This window comes from Ptychodera flava, chromosome 16, assembly GCF_041260155.1.
Source record: "Ptychodera flava strain L36383 chromosome 16, AS_Pfla_20210202, whole genome shotgun sequence".
In the NCBI taxonomy this organism is placed as follows: Eukaryota; Metazoa; Hemichordata; class Enteropneusta; family Ptychoderidae; genus Ptychodera; species Ptychodera flava.
Window position 1 is genome coordinate 16,492,242 of NC_091943.1, and position 23,499 is coordinate 16,515,740.

General features: G+C 36.7%; 1 protein-coding gene across 1 annotated transcript in view; it reads right to left on the reverse strand.

Annotated features, from left to right (window-relative positions):
* Positions 1–560: 560 nt before the first annotated feature.
* The window catches only part of LOC139114139 (serine/threonine-protein kinase Nek7-like), an 81,010-nt gene continuing 58,071 nt past the window's right edge, over positions 561–23,499 (reverse strand). The window contains exons 3-9 of the mRNA XM_070675683.1: positions 10,711–10,909; positions 9,931–9,993; positions 9,143–9,253; positions 8,542–8,650; positions 7,387–7,589; positions 6,388–6,501; positions 561–5,629 (exon numbers count right to left, since the gene is read on the reverse strand). Of these exons, the coding sequence (XP_070531784.1) occupies positions 5,498–5,629; positions 6,388–6,501; positions 7,387–7,589; positions 8,542–8,650; positions 9,143–9,253; positions 9,931–9,993; positions 10,711–10,881 (903 nt within the window). The 5' untranslated portion in view covers positions 10,882–10,909 and the 3' untranslated portion in view covers positions 561–5,497. The remainder of the gene's footprint in view (positions 5,630–6,387; positions 6,502–7,386; positions 7,590–8,541; positions 8,651–9,142; positions 9,254–9,930; positions 9,994–10,710; positions 10,910–23,499) is intronic.

Sequence of the window (23,499 nt, forward strand, 5' to 3'; positions counted from 1 at the left end):
GAGGTGTATGATAAACTGTATTTTGTTACTCCCGTTTCCAAACTTTCCACAGTTTTATTTATAGAATTTAAGGCGCATATCACAGATAATAACCCTTAACATTTGTGTGCAGTATATCTGACAGATATTGTGCAGCTAATCAATTTCAATTCCGTCATATCCTAAACTATTCAATGTGTTGATTGGTTGTCATACAATTCACATACCACTATATGCGAACACCAGGTGTGCTTTTGAGCACTTGATACAAAGTTGGGAACAAGTCGTGTGGATACAAAGACACCGATCCCAGCATCAATCTGTTCATCCCAGTTTCTTTCCAACTGACCAATGTTCACTATTGATGATAACAGGTTTGGGTTACAACACTTTACCATGGTGGTGAAAGGGGGGGGGGGGGGGGGGGGGCAAACCAGAGTACCGTAGGTGAAAGCGCTTCAAAAGCTAAGTTCTGGATTTGAAAACTGGTTGCACGTAGTCTGTCAAACATCTGCGATGGACATGAAAACCAAACTGAACACATGAAATTACATACGAGCTTAATCTTTTAATTTTAACAGACTCTTTATTTCAATTTTTCAATTTTTGAATATTTTTTTCTACAGATTCAGACACTGTACACTGTATACACATTATGAAGTGACAGAGATTAGACGAGAGCAAAAAAAGAGGTGAAAATGTCTCTAAAAACTTTGTAAATGGATAAAATGTAACCCTATCTCTGTTTAATAGTTAAATATCATGCTGCATGCCGTCCCTGGTTGGCTAATCCACACAAACACACATAAAAAATGTTCAAACTGATTACAGTGTGGATGTAAACATCATTTTGACATTCTTCTTCTCAACTTTTATGTCTCTTGCAGGTCAGTATCATAAGCATATGCGTCACATTTAAAAGAGCAATATACTGTCAAAATTCCTGATTGAAGCTATGGCTTATATGAGGAAATCTTTTTACCACTCCCCTGGGGACAAGCCTGAAATTGTGACTTTGGTCTTTACATACCGTAAATTTGTAGCCCTAGAAAACCAAATTTCTTCTGTGTACGTGGAAATGTTGCAAACCTTACAAGAATTCTTTCTGTACTGACGCATTCTGGCCCAGTCTAATTTCATTTTAGATGTATGATCTGTCCAATCTCGGACCCTCTGATTGGACCTGGTCCAATGAACATCCATGCCATAGCACAGTGAAATGTGCATGCACTTTTTTATGAGGAAAAAAGTAACCTTTAACCTTCTCAGGCCTAATCCCCTATATATTAGGGCTGCTCTGGTAATTTAGCAGAAAGTCAGGCCTGAAAGGGTTAACCTGTACGTATCATTAATCTAGTGATAAACTGGTGGTCTAGTTTGTCAAAAGTATTCTGATTGTGGATAAGCTGGTACGAAACAGAGTCAAATTTACAAATTCACATACAAAACAGTCAGAATGAGAACCATGAACTTCAAAAAACAACGAAACTGAGTATAATCAGTGTGCAGGGTTCTCCACAAGGGGATTTTGTGAGGTATCCCACCCCTGTTTTTTTCTAGCAATCTATTCACATGCTAATAATTATACAGAAGATGACATATTCAATACAAAATAATATGCAAATTATCCATATTTATGTAAATTAGCAGTGCCTCTGGGGTTTTTTACAAGCTGTGGAGAGCAGTACACAGGAATACTGTGCTACAAAATCTGATGATGCCACATGCTGTATCACGCTATTTGAACAGCGAAAATTATAAAGAATACCTGACGGGAGGTGAGGAAAAAAGCAATGTCAGTATTTTTTTTGTAGTGATAAGACAGAATTTCTTGCCAGAGCATTACTGTACTGAGTTCTTGTCAAGGAATGAGGAGAAGGTAACGGTGATGCCACATCCTTGGACACTGTGGAGGGGCATTCCAGCCACCAAGGTACTGACAAAACCCATATCAGTCATGTGAGGGGGTAGGGGGAACCTCCCCAGCAGGATTTGTGGTTGGGAGTAAAGTGACAGTTGGATGGAGCCATGCAACCCCTCTCTCCTCTCAGCTATCTGTTATGACCTACTTTTGGGGAGGTACCATTGATTTAATCTACACCATCTCCCCTCCAACATCTCTTTATCACCACTCAGGGGGTCGGTGTATGTTTGGCAGTTTTGATTGTGGGGATCTGCCCTCTCCAGTGTCTGTGATTACACACAGCACAGGATAGTGCACCATTAGCATGACGAAAATGGTAAAATTACTGTACATTCTCATCTTTTGGCTTCATTGCACTCTCTTCATGCTAATAATATTTATCAAATGAGGCTGCAAGAATCCGTACGCTCAATGCCACTTGAAATGCCAGGACTTCAAAGAACCCTCTCAGCAATTTTCAGAGACTTTTAGAAGTCCAAAATATCATTTTCCAGGCATAATCTTTAAAACATATTATATTGTTTTGCATACAATATCACAACTGATCTTTTTGTGATTTTTTAAACTTGTGGGTGGCTTATCCATTTTCAAAGATTCTCAACGACTCAATTTCATTTTCACAGACTTTTCCAGGACTTTCAAGAAGGCTTTAAAATTCACAGACTTTCTGGGAGCATACAAATCCTAGGCCAGGCATTGTACTCAACTCATCTTAATAAAGTATGTACGATACAGCAAATTGGTCAATAACTGAACTATGGATGTTCTGTTCAGAGGGTAAAAAAACGATAGATATGCAAATGAAGAGAGACATCACCGTAAAATTTGGATCGTCCACATGTTCATGTTGACACGCACCACGGCAGCATCACATGTATACGCTGGCATATCTATTAATGATGTAGTTTTTCAGGTGATGTGAAAATAATAATGTTGACAAAGACCCTACCTGATAAAAATGGGACACAAACTCCAAGGGAGCATTCTAACCCAGGGAACATAAATCAATACAAGCTCTGACAATGCAAAAGCTTTTTAACACATTGCTCACTACAACCATATATATACATGTATATACAGACAGTCACAAAAACCTAACTATCTATTGGAATTTGGCAAAGAGGAAAACGTTTGTTGCTTATCATGTACCGTACATTTACATTCAATTCAAATTTTGATATTTTAAAATCACACTTTAAATATCTAATTATTTATTACTGACCCAATATTTTATCACTTAAAAAACTCAGTAGATCATCTAAACCAATAAGGATACCGTAGTACATCAGTGAGTGAGAAATAATTACACGACTAGATACACTATCAGTTTTATCATTTAAAGCTTTGATCCATTGAAGATGTAACACATCTTCTGATTGGCCACAGTCAACGTAATGGATGTCAATGTACCAATAAGAAACAAGCTTGCAACAACCAATTTTTTTAACAATGAAATTCATATTAGCTGGACACATTCATTTTCAAATGGTAAAGCGGTACCAGTTGGTTAGTCTTAAAATGATCCCCTTGGCTAAAATATATTTGATACCTATTACTGTCGTGTATACACATGTACGATTCAATCACAAAAAAATGAAAAATATTGCAATTTCTTTTCAAAAATAACATAATGCACCTGCAATGGCAGTGCCATTAGCCACTCGCAAATCTCTCGGACAAAGAATTTTCCCATTAACATGATTACTCCTCCACAAAATTAATAATCTATACTCCTCGCTTTGGGTGGATGCATATTGGCTTTCTGAAGGCCTACAGGTTGTTGAGGAAGAAATGTACAGTGCCTACAGTACAGATGTAGCTCTGCAGTCAAACTATTTTGAATTGTAGTTTGGTAACAGGAAGTCTTCCAAACCAAGCCTTTTCAAATGGTTCTCTTCTTTTGTAAATGAAGAAACAGAAAAGAAGAGATTGTGAAATGCATACCAGCTCTCAATTTTTTTCCATTAAAGCTCAATTAACCATAAATTTGGTAAATTTTCCGGTTTTTTTTTGTTATTTGCAAAATTCAGTTTATTGTTCTGCTCCAAAATATTGTGTTCAATCATGTCGTGCACATGACGGATATTCATATAATGTCCAACATTATTTGTTGATGACAGAATGCAAATTTGGACTAGAATTTACCAGGATTTGTCAACAATATTGTGTGCACACTGCACACAATTTATTGGGTTGAAAAGGCTAAATACTCTGTATTTCGATATACTTTAGAGAGCTGGAGGAGAATACGGTATTCCATTCATGGAATAAAAATCAAGAATACATTAAAAGGTTACAATTATTATGCCCAGAAAAGACATCTCTTTGTATTGGACAGACATTTCTTTGTACCACTTTGACTTAATTCTCAGTGCCTGTTTGCTGATTATTGACATCGCCATTGCTGATGTCATCAAGGCCTGCCTTTAACCCTTTGAGTGCTGTAATTTTTCCCGCCCAAATTGTAGTGCAACATTTTAAAACTTTTTATGAATTTTTCTGTAATTTTTTTATTATTTGGTACCAAACAGACAGCACATTTCATTGGCTACATGTTTCCATCAAAATTTTGGCAAAAATCTGAAAAAATTTGACGGGGGTACATTTTATATAGGCGGTAAAAGTTGACTTTGGCGCTCAAAGGGTTAAATATCTGAATCACATGAACTCACAGCACAACATGCAGGCACATTCTTTACAAGAACGTTTGATCCAGGAATCAGACAGAATACAGCAGAAGATTCCCTTTGACTTTCCCTTTCCCATTCTGATCTGCACGGCAACGGCATGTACTTTATAAAAAAACATGCAGGAATACTTGTAAAAATAAAAAAATATGAAAAGTGATACTCCAAAACAGACGGAACTGCCACCCAGCTCAAATGGAATGATGTAAGACCTTGTCTTTATAAATGACTCCCTAACCACTTTCATTTTCACACGCTTTCAGAGGAAAGTAAGGTTCATTTTCACAGGAGCAAATGTCCAAGAAAGAAAAAAACTTGACAAAAAGGTCACTTTTACAATATCATCATAATTTCTCAAGTTACGTGTATACTTTCAGCAAGATTTCAATGCAGCTATACCATGTGGCAACTTCTTTACGAGATAAAGTAGCCCAGAAATTATTCTGTGCAACTCCCCCACTCAAAATTTTCTTGTATTGAGGTCTAACTGTCACAGAAAAAAATCAGGTTTGTACCAATATTCAGGAGAAAGGGTTAAAAATACCAAAACTACCATGTAACTGTACGACAGACTTATGTATCTTTCTTCTCGTGACAACACGACTCAAAACGGTGCACTGCCTACCACATACATGTGGAGAAAACAAACATACACACACTGAGCATAATATTTACATAAATACCATGGTGACAGCCAATCAAAAGCGATGTCTCAGAAAAGAAAACTTCACCTAGGAAACTCAAACTGGTATGCCAGCTGGCGAGCGTTGACAACGGTGAAGCTAAATGTATAGGCTGCTCATCACAGCGACAAAAGGGTGAGGACAACTTGCTAAGAAGATTTAAAGCACGAAGCGTGGTATATTTTTTTTAAGGCAGTAAGTTCAGATGTAGATGTGAATGACGTCTAACTTGTCTGCTGTTGCTGCTGCTGCTGTAAACTCTGTGCGTGCATTTGTTTGGCCACTTCATAGGCGTATGTGATGTCCGGCCTCTGCTCGGGGTCTGGGTTTATGCACATTGCAACTAAGGTCCTCAGCTGAAGGGGGAAAGAACAGAAAGAAGAAAGGAATCAGTGAACGAAATGAAAATCTGAGGTTGCATTCGGTAACATCTTGTCTCATGTAGTAATAACGGAAAATGGTAATTGGTAAACTAAAAGAAATTACAACTACCATTGTATGCTAGATTCATAATAAGAATTGTACCATTATCAAGTTGTCCACAAAATAATAAATTTTCCTTTCACTTCTGACTCTCAGACCAAAAGTAAAATAGAAGTTCATTTCATGGGTTAAATTCTTTGAATTTTTTTTTGAATCCTTACTGTAAGTCTCAAAGCCAGTTCAGTAATGCATTACAAAATATGCAACCTTGCTTGTCCTTTAGACTATGAAGGCAGATATATAGACACACACTGTGGCTCTAACCTAACTTCAGACCAAGATAGAGGAAGCGACATTTACCTCATCTGACAGCCAGACACACCCTGTGACATCGAGTGGGACACTCATCTGACCAGACACCCTGTCACACTCATCTAATCAAACACCTTGTGACACTCATCTAACCACACTGTCACACTCATCCAATCAGACACCCTGTGACACTCATCCAACCAGACACTGTGACACTCATCCAATCAGACACCCTGTGACATTCATCTAATCAGATACTCTTTGACACTCATCAAATCTAGACCCAGACACGACTTGTTCCACTCATTTAGTCTGAGACCCAGAAATACCCTGTGATACTTGTCTTATCAGACACCCGTACACATCCAGTGACACTTACCTCATCAGAATAGTGCTCAGCTGGCAGTGGGGGGTAGTCACACTGTTCTATTTTTTTACAGAGTGAGTAGAGGTTCATTTTGTCTCCATAAAATGGTGACTGAAGGGCCGCCATCTGTAGGTGGGGAAAATGTTCCAAAACATGAGAAACAAATCGTTAATTATCAAAGTAAGGAATTTGATAATTTACCCCAAATTTCATAACCACCTGATTTTTCAATTAACCACTTGCAACAACTGATTGCTATCATGAAAGAAGGTAGTGTATAGAAATGCTAGACCTGTAACACATATTATTCAGCAATGCAACTGATTTGGCAATTTCCTATGCCGCTGAAATGGAACAGGGGAAATGTGCTTAATTTGAAATGCACAATTTACCAGTACATGCATGTGAAATTACATTGGGAAATGACTGCTTGTAAGTGATAATGTATTCAAATATTATGTTCTCTACAAGAGCTGCTGCAAAATATTGTGATGTTGTTTCATAGTCAAGGGTTGTCAAATTCCACTGTTTAAAATGATTGGAACTGTGTGGCATTCTTACAATTTGTCAATTAGACAGTTGGACCATTTAAAAACTGCACTTGAAACTGCAGAAAGTTTATTTGAAATTGGCCTTGGCAGAGACTGGTTGTCGCCATAAAAATGTCCCTTCACAAGTAGGGTTCACATGCAGTGTATATCAATATTGTGGTTTATGTGCCACTGTACATGTATGCATGACACCATTATTCTGATCTGTGAGTGTTGGTGTACAATTGCCAAACAATGTAGATACAGTAAGGCCAACTTGGAAGTGTATTTTATGATGGCTACGAGCTGGAAATCACTGATAATTGTTACAGTTTCAAGTAAATTTATATACTACTATCTTAATGGTGAATTCTATGGTTTTAAAAATCTATCTAGCATGGAATGCATGTACAGTATCTCATCCTGAGAAAATACTTTTCTGACAATGTTTGCTGTGACATCATAGGGATCTTCAACGTACCTCATAAAGAAGACACCCTAGCGACCAAATGTCTGACTTGAAATTGTAACCGTTTTCATGGATTCTCTCAGGAGACATGTAATACGGCGTGCCCACCAACGAGTGCGCCGCGGTTGTCTTTGAACTGAAGAAACGGCCCAGCCCTAGATCCCCAAGTTTGACTACCCCAGCTGCTGTGATGAATACATTGGCAGGCTTGATGTCTGTGTGTACAAAAATAGAACAACAAATAAAACTGAATAAGTTTTGAGGCTTACAGAAATGCTCTAGAATAAGGAAACTTGTCATCATACGTCAAAGCATTTCTGTACCGAGGCATGGACCCTCATTATTGGCAGTATTTCACCGAACCCCTGAGGGCTCTGGCCTGCTTATTTTAGGCTGGCAGACTAACTGCTTTGAGTTTATTGTAACGAGGTCATGGGTTCAATTGAAATACAAACGAGTGTCAACGATTCCAAAACAGGTCAACTTCAGATCGATTGGCTGGGTAGGGGTTTTTAGGTTGAAATCAGAACTACGGTAAATTTAACTCAGCACAGGTCAGACATACACATCAGATGTCAGTGAAATTAAAATATAGATGTTTATTTATAACATAGAGAATATTATAGATGTTTATTTAATTGTAAATGCTTATGTACATTTAATTTCATTCACTTCACGTGGGAGTAGGAGAAAGTTGTGTCACACATATGACCCCCTTCTTAATATTACCATAGCACAACTGTATACTGAAAAGTCTGTGTGTCTGTGCCCAGGAACAGCATTGAGTTATACTACAGTAGAATGCGCCTAAGAGACAGCCATTCAGACTCTCAAATTTTTACAATTCTTTTCTGATCCACCATTTGTAAAGGCTCATTTTAACCATCTTAGTTTTTTCGAAAATCAAATATTTTATTTCTCCCAAAAGAGTTAACACAGTGATGGCAGCCATTTTGAATTTCAAATATTGCTAGGTAATTTTTTTCTCTGGTACCAAACTTGGCACAGTGATCACTGATTGTTATTGATTCGGTGAGAGAATGGTTGAAAGTTTGAGCGAAGGTTTAAGTTTTGCACTTTCGTGGCGCACACTACCGGTAACTTAAATGACGTAAAATTTCTTCTGTCCCTCTTACAGAAGAACAACATGTGCAGTAACAGTCTCACCTCTGTGCATGACTCGCCTTGAGTGCATGTGATCCAGCGCACTACACAGCTGTACAAAATATTTCCAAATTGTCCTTTCTGGTATCAGCCTCTTCTGTTTCTTGAAATGCTGGCAAATCCGGAAAAAAGCACAAATCAAATGTAAAACAAAGTCAATGTAGGCGTAGACAGTCCTTCAATATGATGGAGAGACTGTGGTGTTGATAACGTAACATCCATAAGCAACAGGGATGGCAGGCATTTTGAATTTCAAATATGCATAAAGGTAGACACATTCATAAAGGCAGAATGAACCTAGGGGATCAACATTCAAACCCTCAAACTTTTACAATATTCTTTTGATCTATCACTTGTGGCGACTCATTTTGAAGCTCAAGGAGAAAATAAAGTTTTCACTTCCTTTTTTTTGTGAAACCAAAAATTTTAATTTTTTCCCATAGAGTAATTCAGGGATGGCAGCCATTTTGAATTTCAAGTGTCAATAAATATTATAGCAGATATTACAAATGAGACAGACACTGCTACAATAGACATTGCTCTTGTTTCTACTTGATGCATTTTGATCATACAGAGCATGGTTTGATGACGTTCTATGACTTACCTTGATCATTCTCGATAGATCCCCAGCGTCAGCCAACTCTAGTACAATATTCAACTCATTGTCTTCAATAAAAGATGCTAAATATTTGATAACATTTGGATGATTAAGTTGCTGCAAAAGGAATTTACGGTGCAAAAGGAGAAAGTAGAAAACAAAATCAATATGCAAACGAAAATATCACTGTCAATTTCAACATGTATCTATAAACTTGTGCTACCCGTATCCTTAATAAACAAATGGAATTCATGAACTTGTACTTGGTACATGTTTTCTTTCACATAATTTTGGAAAAATCACTGTCAGTGCTCTTGCAACTGGTAGTTTTACTCAAGAATCTTCGTGTCTTTTCCTAACTTTATCCAAGATGGTCTCAGATTTGCTATAGAATGCGCCACGGGTACAGATATTGGGACTGAAATTGTACAACTCTTATTTTTGATCCATTACTTTTGGGGGCTCATTTTGAAGCTCATAAAGTAATGACTGGCGCATTTTTTTGAACACAGAAAATTTATTTTTCACTCATAGGATGAACACAGGGACGGTAGCTATATTGAATTTCAAATACCCGTAAATTCAAAGTAATTTGTTGCTGTTTCTGTAATTATACCAAAATTTGCACAGTAACCCCTGATTTTTATTCTTTATTTTGAAAAAGAATGGTTGAAAGATTCCCTGACAGAAGTTAGAGCAAAACTATAAGACATTAAATTTCAAAGCACGTACTACCTTAAGAAACCTACATCATAAAAGAGCATCTTTCTAAAAGGATGACAAAACAATCATACCTTGAGCAAGTCAATTTCTTTTATACAATCTTGTCTTGCTTTAGCATCCATCATTTCAAAAATCTGGAAAAAGCAAAACAAGAAATAACGTCAATGGAATAATACACTCGTCAGTTCTTCTTGGCACTTGACAACTATGCTCAACTTCAACTTAGTTTGACAACTGTCATCTGCATTTATATTTCAGGTGATGGCTCAAGGTGAATTTCAAAGCACTACGTGACCTTTCCATGGAATGTTCTTCAAAGCATTATCACAAATTCCAAATTGTTGGTTACAGCATTATTTTTGCCAGGCTGATAATCTGCAAAACCTTAGAAGCAGTTTCCATGGATTTTATCCCAGGACAGCGCCCTCAAGTGAATGAACCATGATCTAAACAGACAATGGTTTAATTGACTAGGGCACTTTTAACTGTAGATGACTCTCAGTTCCCTGATTTATCGGCATGAACATTTCTCAGGAGTTTGTAAATTTGGAAGGAAAACGTTTTGCTACAGTAGAACATGAGAAAACTTCAAACATAAAGCAAATTTACAAATTTAAGCAAACCCAAACAGGTGTATGTATACATGAACACAAGAAACTAACTGTCCCTACTTTGTTACACAGTTACTGATCTCTAGCCTCCACTGAAGGACCCCTAAAAATGGTCTGGCTATGCTAGCCGTGAGGCTAACGCTTAGCTTACTATAGCTACATACATGTTAGCTTGAAATCAGGGCAGGAATGGACCATGTTACATAGCCAACGAGGAGCTGCATGAGAGTTCATACATACCTGAACTTTCTTAAGGGCTACCACACTGTTGTCTATAAGATTTGTAGCCCTGTATACCACACTAAATTGACCGCGTCCGATTTTCTTTTCGATGTTAAAGTTGCGGAGAGTCACATAGATGTCGTTGTTACTGTTGCTAGGCTGTGTTTCCATGGGTTGTTCCTCCTCCATTATTGCAAGTAAATTTTTGTCAAATGACCTGAAAGATAGAGAGCAGAAAATCACTAAAACACTCAGGCATGTACCTTTTGTGACACAGCAAACATGTCTCAAGCTCTTTACTTTCTCTTCAGTCAAAAGCAGAATTTTTTTAGCAAAAGGGCAAAAGTGTCACTTTCTAACCCATGTTTATCCTTGATCACAACACTTTATCCATTCCATTGCAGTGTTACTGCATACATGTAGATTATATATTCTAATGTGTCCGAGCCCATCACAGCTCACACAGCAAGCTATCGGTACATGTTCACAACTGCATTTATGATCAAAAGTCACCTTGCTGGCTCTGCTAGCTCACCCACTTAATTAAAGGGCCAGTATAGCTCTGAAACTTTTAACAATTTTTTCACTGTTTTTTTCACTCCAATGTCGACCACAGTTTCTTACTCTACTTCCAAAAGCATGCTGAGATACAATTACAATATTCAGATTGTCAACTCAGCATGTACATGTGTATACTGCATTGTTATTGCTGACAAGAGAATTCTGGTCAAGACCAATGTAAACAATAATGGTTCATTTCACAAGTAAAGATGTCGAGTTGAAAAACTAACTACTTTGCGCTTCAACATGCTTTAAGGATATGAAGAACTCAAGAACTTGCAATTGACATTAAAAAACAAAAAATAGTGAAAAAAAATCATGAAAAGTTACATCTACTGGTCCTCTAACTATCTGAGGGAACATACAGTATGCTATATAGAGCACATTGCATTGACCATGAGGGCATAATATAATTTACTAACATCAAGATAGTTTTGCTTGACAATTATCAATGAAGAGCTATCCAATAACATCCCTCTGTGAACAAATGAGGGGGAGCCTGGGAGGTACACTGATCCCACAATAGAGAAATAAATCCTGTATTGCTCATTTTATCTTTCAATTCCAAATCAGAATGTACCTGCAGTGCATACATGTAAGATAGTCCCTTTCAATTATTTTGAATCAATCAAATAACACTGAAGAAATCAACACACTGAGTATTGGAAAAAATAAGGTTACAATTCACTGATTAAAACTGATCTAAAAAGAGAAATTACATGACATTTAAAAGTTAGAACAATGAAAAAGGTGTGACTGAGAAATACAAATGTATATCACATGTGTGATAGATGTCATTTTGAAAGTCATTGTCATGATTCTTCAGATTATATTTGGACATGTTCATCATGCAATGATGTACCATACAAAGATATCGATCGCTTTGATATTAGCATTGTAATATTTTTCCATCCAGATCTCATTTCATCCTCTACAATAGAAGTGATCTGTCGAGTGTACTGCAGTAAACCAACGGTTGCCATAGTTTCCTGACCGTATCGTGCGCAGATCGACACTCAGTGGCAATAGACTCATGACAAACACACACACTCTGTGTGTGATATATCTGTATTTGAAAATGCCAGTTTCAAGGTCGACACAAATTTATGTACTACTTGATACTTGTTTAGCAGAGCTACAGGTCCTAATACTGCCAGATCTAGTAAATATACCCGTACGTTTATTGTTGGCCAAAGGATAAAGACGTTGCATTTTCTACATATTCAGCAAAACTCCATCATTATCCCCAGACCCAGAGTACACAATCACATAATACTGCTAGGTTTGTACATTTCAATTTCCATAAAATGGTCAATTTCTGTTGCTTTTCAAAAAAAAAATCACATTTCATACAGATAGATTAACATACATTTTCTATATACCAGCCATATGATAATAATATTTGATACCTTGGTAATTAAATTTCATTATAAAATATTTCAGAGATGAAATGTTCCACTATCACTGTTGTTGTTTTTTGGTTTTTTTTACTAATATTTCTTCAAAGAGCTCAGTGAGTCTCCCTACCAAAAATTTGTTTTAACACACAGATTTATGTTCAACAGATGATTTCAAGAATGCAAGTAATGATTTAATAATTCATACAGCACAGCAATATGGTTGCTCTCCATGTTGTTTTTGTCCTACATTGTGCACAATTACGCATGTACTGTAAATCCTTCCTTCAAAACAGAAACATACATTTTTGTAAATCAACCAAAGATTTGAAATAACAAAACTGCATGAGTGTGATTGCAATACATATGTGAATGTCCAGTGTTCAAGTATATGTACAGAGAATGTTATTTGCACAACAATATCTTCATAATACTTTTGATCAATTTTTAATGATGTTTCTGTATTCCGCTTTCATCAGGCAGGAGAAGTATGTCAGAGGACATGATGTCACAGTTCTTGTTTCCATGGAAACATAGACTTCAACGACCTTCATTATGCACTGACAGCAATGATTCTGAGTGACAGGCAACAGCGCAACACTGATGATGCAAAGCACCATGTTTAGATCAATTGACTGGTGTGTCACCAAAAACCAACAACGGAATCTGTTGGTTCATATAATTTCTATGTTCATTCGCGAGCAATCAGAAATGTTACAATTACTGTTACATGTTACATGTAACTGTAACTTTTTAAACAGTACAAGAGATTTATCAATGTTTTGAAAAAATCTCACTTTTGCTTCCAGTGTATTTCATTTATTTATTTATTTATGTATTTATTTATTTATTTATTTTCTTTAAATTAGCTGTTTATTTACATATATTATTTTCTTTCTTTGGCTTTTGTGTGTGTTTATTTTTATGTAATCAAACAGATGTAGAAGACATGCATGACATATATAGACTGCAAATTTTTAAAATTTCAGTGAGTGTTTGAAAACATTTTCGAAAAAATATGGTACACCAATGAGACATGAAATTTGATGAACTGTGAATATCTGATATGACATGTTAAAAAAATCAGTGCGCATTAGTGTCTTATGGTCGACCAACTATATGTTTTGCTTCACTGCAATAAACCTTCATTATCAATAACCTGGTCACATGGCTGTGAGCTGACGAAACATCTCTCACAGCGGCAAATTACTGTTTATCAAATTCGAAAAGTTCAGATCTTTCATCAATTCTGCCACCTCTGAACAGCTAGGTCATCAATGGCTGGCTCTTCAATGAGTCTATTTATGGTGCTGTAACTCAAACATGACATTTGTCCTTGACTATCAGATTTTAACTTGCAGTTTATACTGAGAAAAATGTCCATTGTATTCTAGGTAAATACGATATCTACTCAAAAAATATCAAATAACATATGCTTGTTCTGTTTGTTTATACGAAAGCTTATAGGTCCTTTTTCCACAGGTTATATTGAACAATTCCAATTCAATACTCATCTGAATTTAAGATGCTGAATGAAATTAACATTTCATATTTTTATAAACACTACTAATATATGTATCATTCGCATATTTATTTGTTTTTATGGATTTTTCTACCTGTTGTTTTGTTTCCTTTTAAATATTTTTATGCTGTTTGCAATATATTATGTGTTTAATTGTTCACCTCATGCCTTCTTTCTATTTATGTACAGCTGAATAAAATCTGAGTATAATTATATAAACAGTAGAGATAGTAACTTTGCTCTGTGGTGCCGTCATAAAATCCACCATGAAGACAAATACTGTACCAACTGTATCTACTTTTAATTCTAGATTGAGATTACGATTGTTGGTGCATTACTTATTGTGATCAATTTTCTGTACTATCTCATTGCTGTCAAAGCCTTAGCAGGGTTGGCGCTAACGTTCGCCACAGTCGCAAATTGCGAATAAATGTCCAATGTGGCGAAAAAAATTGCTACGCCTTCGCCACGCGTGGCGAAAGCTCGTGACCGGGTGCCGTGTTTGGATTATTGACCCTAGACGTCTTCGAAAGTCACGTCAGTCCTGCGATCCCAGACCGACTGTTTTCCCGAAGGACCAAGAATTTCGACATGCGGGTGTTCATTGTGATCGATCCAAAATATGTACCGGATTATTTATGTAGCGTACTATTCTAACAACTAGTCGTTTTTACAAATAAGTCTACTTTATTTTCCGCAATCCAAATTTTCCAGCTTAAACGCTGCAAGCATCGTACGAAACACAGGCGTTCTGTTTTGTGGGTAGTTTGTAAAAGAGTAGTTTCTGCTACGTTCCGACGTTCTCTTCCGTAGGTGATAAGGCTACGGAAGAGAACGTCGGAACGTAGCAGAAACTACACTTTTACAAACAACCCACAAAACAGAACGCCTGTGGTACGAAATATTTGACCACGTACGTCGCGTCGGGATGTAATTTGAGTTCACGCCGGCCTGCATAGCAGCACAACGTATTCCAAACAGCGTGCACCATCGTTAATCACGCTGGTTCTGTCACTTTTAACGTATCAAAATAACCCTTAGATCGGTCAGACTATCGAAATATTCAGTCATTTAAATATCTAGCCTTTGAACAAAATAATTCGTTACTCTGTCTTACGTCGACCGATGATCGACGGCAGAGTTCCTGAGCAGGCAACTGACAGACTGAAGTGATGGCGTTGGACTTTGCTCAGAGCTAAAATGAGCATGCGCGAAAAAGTTTCAAGATCCCCAGTTTGTATACTCCGGTCCTTGTACGGTTTGGGTAGTTTCGAGACACCCAAACAAGGCAAATGTGTTACGAATGCACGGTACGATGCGATGCGGCTTGCGGGCAGCCACGATTGCCAACTACAAATAGTTCATTGATTGTTCTCAGAAAGAAACTAGGTTTAAAATAGCTTCTAATTTATAAAAAAAGGAAATAAGAAAACCACCGAGAAGAGAACAAAGACATACGAACCACGGTCTAGACCATGGTGGAACAGCAAGGTTTTTGTCTGTGCATGGAAGTACAAAATGTGAGCTACTACAGATGAGTCGGTTGATCGTAGATTTGTCATATCGACGAACTGCTCTTTTGATTTTTCACTGAGTTTGCGAATTTAATTAATTTTCAAGACCTAAGCAATTTTTTTATACCAATAGTTTTCTTTGATACTTTATGGACCATGCTTTGCATAGTCAGGCAATCACTGTAATTTTATCCAGATCACCAGATAATCATTGGTCATGTACAGCAGTTTTTAAATCATGTAAAAAATAAAGAAGAGGAACAATTATGGCCAATGATTAGACTTTGATGATTTTTTCATGACATGTTATGCAAGTTTTGTTCCAAGAACTCGATTTGTTGTTTGTGTCATAATAAAAGTTAAAAATAAACAGAAGTTTATTTGTCCCTGTCTATAAAGAGAGGGGTCAATTTATTTACCAGCATTCATGAAAAGTTAAGACCAATTTTTGTTTAATACATATGATTTTTAATTGAAGGACATACAAATTTCACAAAGGACCTGGAATTTTACTGTGCTCCTGGTCATTGTTATCTGCAGCTATAAAATTGGCAGAAAATGTGCTCAGCGGTTTATCTGTCGAGGAATTAAAATGTATGTACAACAGACCTGGCCAAACATGCGGATAATAAAGTACAAACGTTATTGAAAATAGGGCTTGTGCAATTTGTATGTGAAATTGATTTGATGGGTGTGGCTAATAAAAATTGCTTGTGGCTAAAAAAAAATTGATCATTTTAGCCACACTAACAGACTGTGGCTACAATGAAAAAATTCCTAGCGCCAACACTGTCAAAGGATATATGAAATTGAAGATCTCAAACATGACATATACATTGTGAATGAAAACACATCTGCACAGCTGTACCATACCTAGACACAGTTAAATACAGCAAGTCAGGCTATGTTAATTTCTTCATGAACACACCATACAAATGTATATTTGAGTCCTAATCTTGGGAAGAAGAATTAGATCTTGGGTGTGGCACTCTTTTTTAACTCACTTTCATTAATTATATTAATCTATATAATTTATTATTATTTTTTCTTATTTTGTTTATTTATTGGCTTGTATATATATCAAGACATGTTTTCACTTTTTGACCTAGGCACACAGTCTTATTCATAGGATTTTTGCCAGGTATATCCACCAAAACCTGCTTTCCGCCTGATCTCGATTTTACCACTTGACATTTGGAATTCACATGGTTTCATATATTGGATGTGGGTTACATTCCTCCATTCCAATTCCCAGTGTTTTCTGGAGAAAATAATTTTCTTCAGAAAATACGACTGTAAGGGTTGACGGGAGTTGCGGCAGGGCCAAGTTATGAACTTTCATAGATGCACTGATTTTTTCTTCTCACATTTTATGGAAACACCCCTCAGATCTTATGGTCCATCTTTTCATCAAGTTAATATGTTACCAGCAATAATGACAACAGATCTTAAAAGATAATCAACAGTGCCATTTATCCATCATTTGTTCAACAAATGAGGAAATTAAATAGACAACGCATGCCTAGTTACCCTGATATGATGCCTAATGTTCCTAAAAACACACCAATCATGACTGACCTCAAGACTCATTATGAATGCCTCATTACACGTGTCAAGGGCCAATCATGCTCAATGAGGACAGACAAAACTACTTTATTTAGACCGATTGGTAAATAATTCAAAATTTTCCTAAACTGACTCAAACAGCTCAGTAATGCAGAATTTATCGGACCACACCAAACAAAACTATAGGTCTATACAGTGTGTGTGTGTGTCAGTGCGCGCGGTGTTGTGTATGTAACATATATATATATATATATATATATATATATATATATATATATACACACATATATATATATATAAACACAAATGTGTTTTGGGACATGCATGAGCACATTAGCCTGTATTCAAAATCCAAAATGTGAAATACATGAATGACAGGCCACAGACATCCATCTAGAATTGAATTTAGTCATTGCTACATGTATCTCATTACTGTTCAATTTTCTCATCAGAACTGCACCAACTATGGTACATTTCACTTGTTAATTTTGCATAATCATGGAGTTCATCCTGTAACTGTGGTCGCCATGGCAGCAGCGGACTTGACCAGGCTGAGAAACACATCATTCGCGCCATCATAGTCAATCAGCCCCAGTCCCATCATATCTGTTTGATATCTTTTGATATACAGAGAATACCTGAAATGCATGATTAAAATGATGACCGCTGTATCTTCAACCATTAGCGAGTACAGTGGTAGGAGTGTCTATGATGAACACACTGTGAAAAAACGTGTGTACATGTGCAGTTGTTTTGAAAATAGCTTTTGTGTATGTAATGTACACTTCTCTATGTTGTAGACAAAAAAATTTCGTTACAAACCTATTAAGTAAATCAACCTAAGTCCTGAAAACAAATATTTGAATTTCTATTATGGTACTTCTCCATGGAAATTTTCAACTATATTTTTTTCCCATAATCATGAATAATAATGAGCGTGCAGTCTTCATACACACTTTTGAATGAGGGAAATACATCAACCAATATCATCATGCATTTTCAGTATGTGTGTCAATTCAGACACTAAATGGGGTAAAATTCATTTTTGATTGTATGAGAATAATCAGTCAGCCCTTTAGGTTTTCACAAGAGTCCAAAACAAGCTGTTTGGGGCCAGCGTAGAATTGTAGGATTTTGAGAGTGAAAAATACAAAACTTTGACCGCTACATGTATATGTACAGTCTGCTGTCAAGACAAACTTCTTGGACCAAAGAGGTATTGTAATTAGTCAATTACTACATGCATGGGTAAACAGAGACAATCATCGGCAAAATAATTCTTATAGACGCTAACTGGATAGAGCAAATCTGCAGTAAAAGGAAGGGCTATTAAGTTCATATGCCTGGGAGTGGGTTGGCATCCATCATGCCTGCACGTATATTATATTAACCCTTTCACCACCATGGTTTGGCCCAAACCCACTGTTATAAATGGTGATTTTGGACCTGTTTACAGGTAAGTGGGGATGAACAGGTTAAATTAACACCCCCCCCCCCCCAAAAACAAAAAAAAAAAAAAAAAAAAATTCTCACACATAAAGTGTTGACCATCCCGTAGACTATAGCACACACTGATGAAAATTTCATGATGATGACGGGCAAGTCAAAGATGCTTTTCATTCAAATTTATTCCAAATTTATACTTCCAAGATTGTAGGTAATTGGTGCAAGTTCTTGATACAGGCCATCCACCATGTGAATATCTGAGCTTGGCTCATCTCAGAGAAAGTGACCCAGGGAGCTGTCATTTCTCCTCTGCCGGTAAAAATCTACAAAAACAATGAGCCATGTAGACTTGTAAAGGGAGTTGTTAATAGCACAGATGCAGTCATGTTTATATATAGACCATACTGAAATGACTTCAGAGGAGAAAGACACACAGAAATACCACTTTCCCAGAAGAGCCTTCGTCAATCAAATACTGCCTTTTTAACTTACTGGATATTCAGGAAAATAAAATTGCCCCCCCCCCCCCCCCACCACCACACACGCGCACACAAAGTTGTTTTAATAACACATGAACTACCTCTGGATTTACCAGCAATCCCCTTGCCATAATACCTGAACCGTGCCTTAATCTTTTACATCTCAAAGATGGCAATGCCTATTAAATGAAAGATTCACCATCGTAGTAAGACAACACAGCTCAAATGTTAGAGGTGCACACGGTAATGCCATTTTAGGCCAAAATGTTGCTGATCTTGATGAAGTTGAATTGGTTGAAGATGCTATAACTTAGCTGTATTAACCCTGTTTACATGTACAAGCTGGTCATGTTTACAAATATTTAAAGCCTTGCATGATCTCAACTATATTTATTATGCAGGAAAAAAGTGGAAACGCCCCGGATACACTGGTGTGCTAATCAGTGCCTTGATCATGAGGTGAATATAGTGCAGTGACCTCATTCTCTGAGGATGTCCTTGCTTTTATCAGGTATTCGTATTCAATGAAAGGATGACATCATCTTTGCTCGTGAATCTAAGTTCGTCTTTGCTGACAGTGACAATGCAGTATTCTACAGCGATTGTGTTACCACTGCAAATGAACCTAATTGACTTCAGCAATAAAAGAATAAATCGATAAAGGCTAACAAATATGCTATTTTTAAAGGATCAAGAGCTATTACATTTGATGATTTTTTTTTGGTTATTATTGTTTTTTATGTCAATTACAGTTTCTAGGTCAATATCCCAGAGAATATTTTGATACTTTCAGCTTGTCAACTCAGCCTGTATATTTGTAGACTACATTGTTATTTTTGACAAGTGAAATTTGGTACGGACTAGAATTCAAATGTAAACAATACCAGTGCATTTTACACATGTTGGTGCCATGTTGACAAGCTTTGGAAAGTAGAACAACAGCTAACAATTGACATACAAAAATATTAAAAACATCATAAAAAATTTCAGTTACTGGCCCTTTAACACTAGCATTTATTATCTACGGCTTACAATCATTTTTTCTTCATTTTCTTGCTATACCCAAAATCACAAGAAAATTGTCATGATTTAAGACCCTCATCCATGACCAAAGATGAAAGTTTCAAAGGGTAATAGCTGAGAACACTTCTCAGCATTTTTATTATTTTTGTTAAAGGAACTGTGGTATATTCGCGATGTAGCACAGTTGGCACATGCGCGAGCTTTCAGTAAGAGCAATAGTCATTTTTTGACGTTCCACACCAGAATTCCAATATACTGTTATGATATACAGTGTATTAGCAATAAAGCACACTCATTGACAGTATACCACTCGGGTTTTGAACAGATCACTTCATATATGCACTGGCTACTGTGCATATATGTCGTGAATTGGTCAAAATCTCATGGTATACCATCGATGGGTGTGGTTTATTGCTTAAATATAGCAAATTTAGTAGAGGGGGCTCTCTCTATTGTCTATGAATGTCGCCTGTCTGGACAAACTAACCTGTTAACCCTCCATTCCCTGTAATCAAGTCTACAATCATCATTGACAACAATAGGTTTGGGCCAAACCATAGTGGTGAAAGGGTTAAACAGAAGGCCTCCAACATAACTTTGGGACAGACAAGAAACTGCATTTCAAACACAGAAACCAATACCAGAAAGTACATATCAATACATGTAGGTAAGGCCTGCAGATACTTTAACATTATTCATTTTCAAACACTTTCACTTTCAAAACATCTGTATACACATTTGTTGAAGGACCATGTACTGATGAAACATGTATGGCATGTACCATAACAGGATTCTCCAAAAGGGATTTTTGAGGGATGGGCAGCCTCTGGTTGGTTTTTGTCAGCAATCTATTCATATGCTAATAACCAAATAAAAGCTATATTTTCAAAACTAAGGAATATGCAAATTATACATTCTTATGTAAAATACCAAATACTCTGAATGGAAGGCTGTGGAGGGCACTGCATTGGCATTTCCTCCTCCTGTACATACCTGTATCGACAATACCACAACCACACGTCAGAGTACACTGATCCAATTTTGCCATAAAAAACAATGGGTTGTTCTAAACTTAGACTAAATGTAGTTACTCTTTCATTATAATATTCTTGAATGCACGTCCTGATATTTGGGATTCCACATTTCAGCCCGCGTCATTCTGAAAAGTTACTCAAGTAACTTGCCACATGTGCGAGTAGCATAGCAACTGCTGCTTTCATCTAAATCCGAGCTGTCAACCTAAGATGTGACGACAAGGTTTCATTAAGAAAATATGCCGCTTTTGGATATGCATGTGTATTCACACCCTGCCAATATGATTGACCCTTGAGACGCCCAACTGTGACACTTAAAATAATTCTTTCAATTACCAGCAAGGCTCATGAATGTGACAAAAGAGGTCTGACATTTCCTATCATTTGTACTTGTAACCATTTTAACTATATTTGTAATTTTCAAATTACTCGTTTAGCATTGTTTTTGTATTTTGTAATATACGTTATACCGATGATATAGTCAAAGGATCTGATCAAGATATGTAGATATGTCATATTATAACATGTTCTGTAACGTTTACACAAAAACAAGTATATCAAAATAATGTGACCAGAAAATATAATTTCAAGCTTTTCATGACTCATGCAGTTCTTATAGAGTGTATCATTATTGCTGATATTAGATCATATACAATCATCACCACAAATTCAATTATGTAATATCATTCATTTGCAAAGTTCATTCACTAAATCATTCTCTCAATATCAAGAAGAAAGTTACCAAAAAATTCTGATTGTGGCTTAAAGTGTATGGGGCAAATTTGAATGACAGGGTATATACACACACTCTATCATGCATGTTCTTGGGCTCTGGCACTGAGGCAGTCTGGGATATTGTTTAGATTTGAAAAACTCTAGTTTCACTGAGAAGGAACATGACATGCATGGGTGTTCTGTTTCATGTTTTGTAAAATTCAACCAAGGTCATATAAACTGACATTCACTTTTCAGGTATTATGCATGTTCACTGAACACTGCTGTTCATCTGTAAACACTATTTTAAAATTTGACCTTGAATTTGCAAGTCATCTTTCGATAAAATCCATCTTTTGTATGAGCCCTGATCTGAACCATGGTGAACACCACATGTACACAATATATACAGAAAAATGGTTATAAGAAGGATCATGTCAGTTTATAAGCACACAGCTCTGAAACAACATGCTCCAGTGATACATAGTGATACATAGTGCATTCTGGATTCATCTGTAGTACACCACACATGCTCTTTGCTGAATACCTGTTTTCAGTGCTTTTGTTACAAGCGGAACCCTGAATTTTTACTGGGGAAAGTTCCCCAGTGTGTTACAAGGGTTAGTCTTGGTAGAGCAGAAATGAAATAGGGGTTCAAAACCATTTCCTGTGTTCCCAAACTTTACCATAAACAATGTACAATGTTTTAATTTTGTATACAATATTGATGACAAGTACTGTACCGTACATCTCGATGATGAATCTACAGGTAAATGTGATATATTCATTTGTAAATTTTGTATTTTTAGTTCCTCCAGGCTGTGCATTGTCAAACACTGATGTCATACAACACCTGTCTGGGGGAGTACCTCCCCCCCCTCTCCCAACTCTCTCTCCCGTCAAAGGTGTCATATTCAAATTGACAGATTGTCTGATAAAATTATGCAATTTATTTTAACTTCAAGGTTTTGCCCAGCAGGTTTAGTTTCTACAACAGTTATCGTTTTCTGTGTTCATCGTTGGTGGAGGCGAACCTGCACGTGCCACATATTCTAAACAGCACATTCCTATTTATGCTCTAACCAAAGAGTATATAGGAAGATCTGAACAGAGAACATTTTATTTACACAGGTGAACCTTTGCTGTGCAGTCAACCCAAACCCTTTCTCCAATTTTCACGGCCGTAGTAGAGAAGCTATAACATGGAAATCCAAGCGCTGGTAATCTATACAGGGAGTATGGATGAAAGTCGTGCCAGTTACCATAGAAAGTAAATTTGCACACATGGAGGCCGACTTCCTTACGTGGGTGTCATATTGTGTGTACATGTAAATGTCATATCAAACAGTTCGCACGACATCTGAAGCGAGTCATCCACAATCGCTATTTGCTCTGCAACAAGTACACGCTGACATCTGAAGATTGAGACATACACTTCTCTCCCTTTCGCTGAGCGTCTTTAGTTCTTGTAGTCAATTATTCCATGATTATTCAAATGTGTACCTTGGAATCGCATCCTGAACTTGTTGACATCGGACCAAGCTCACGAAA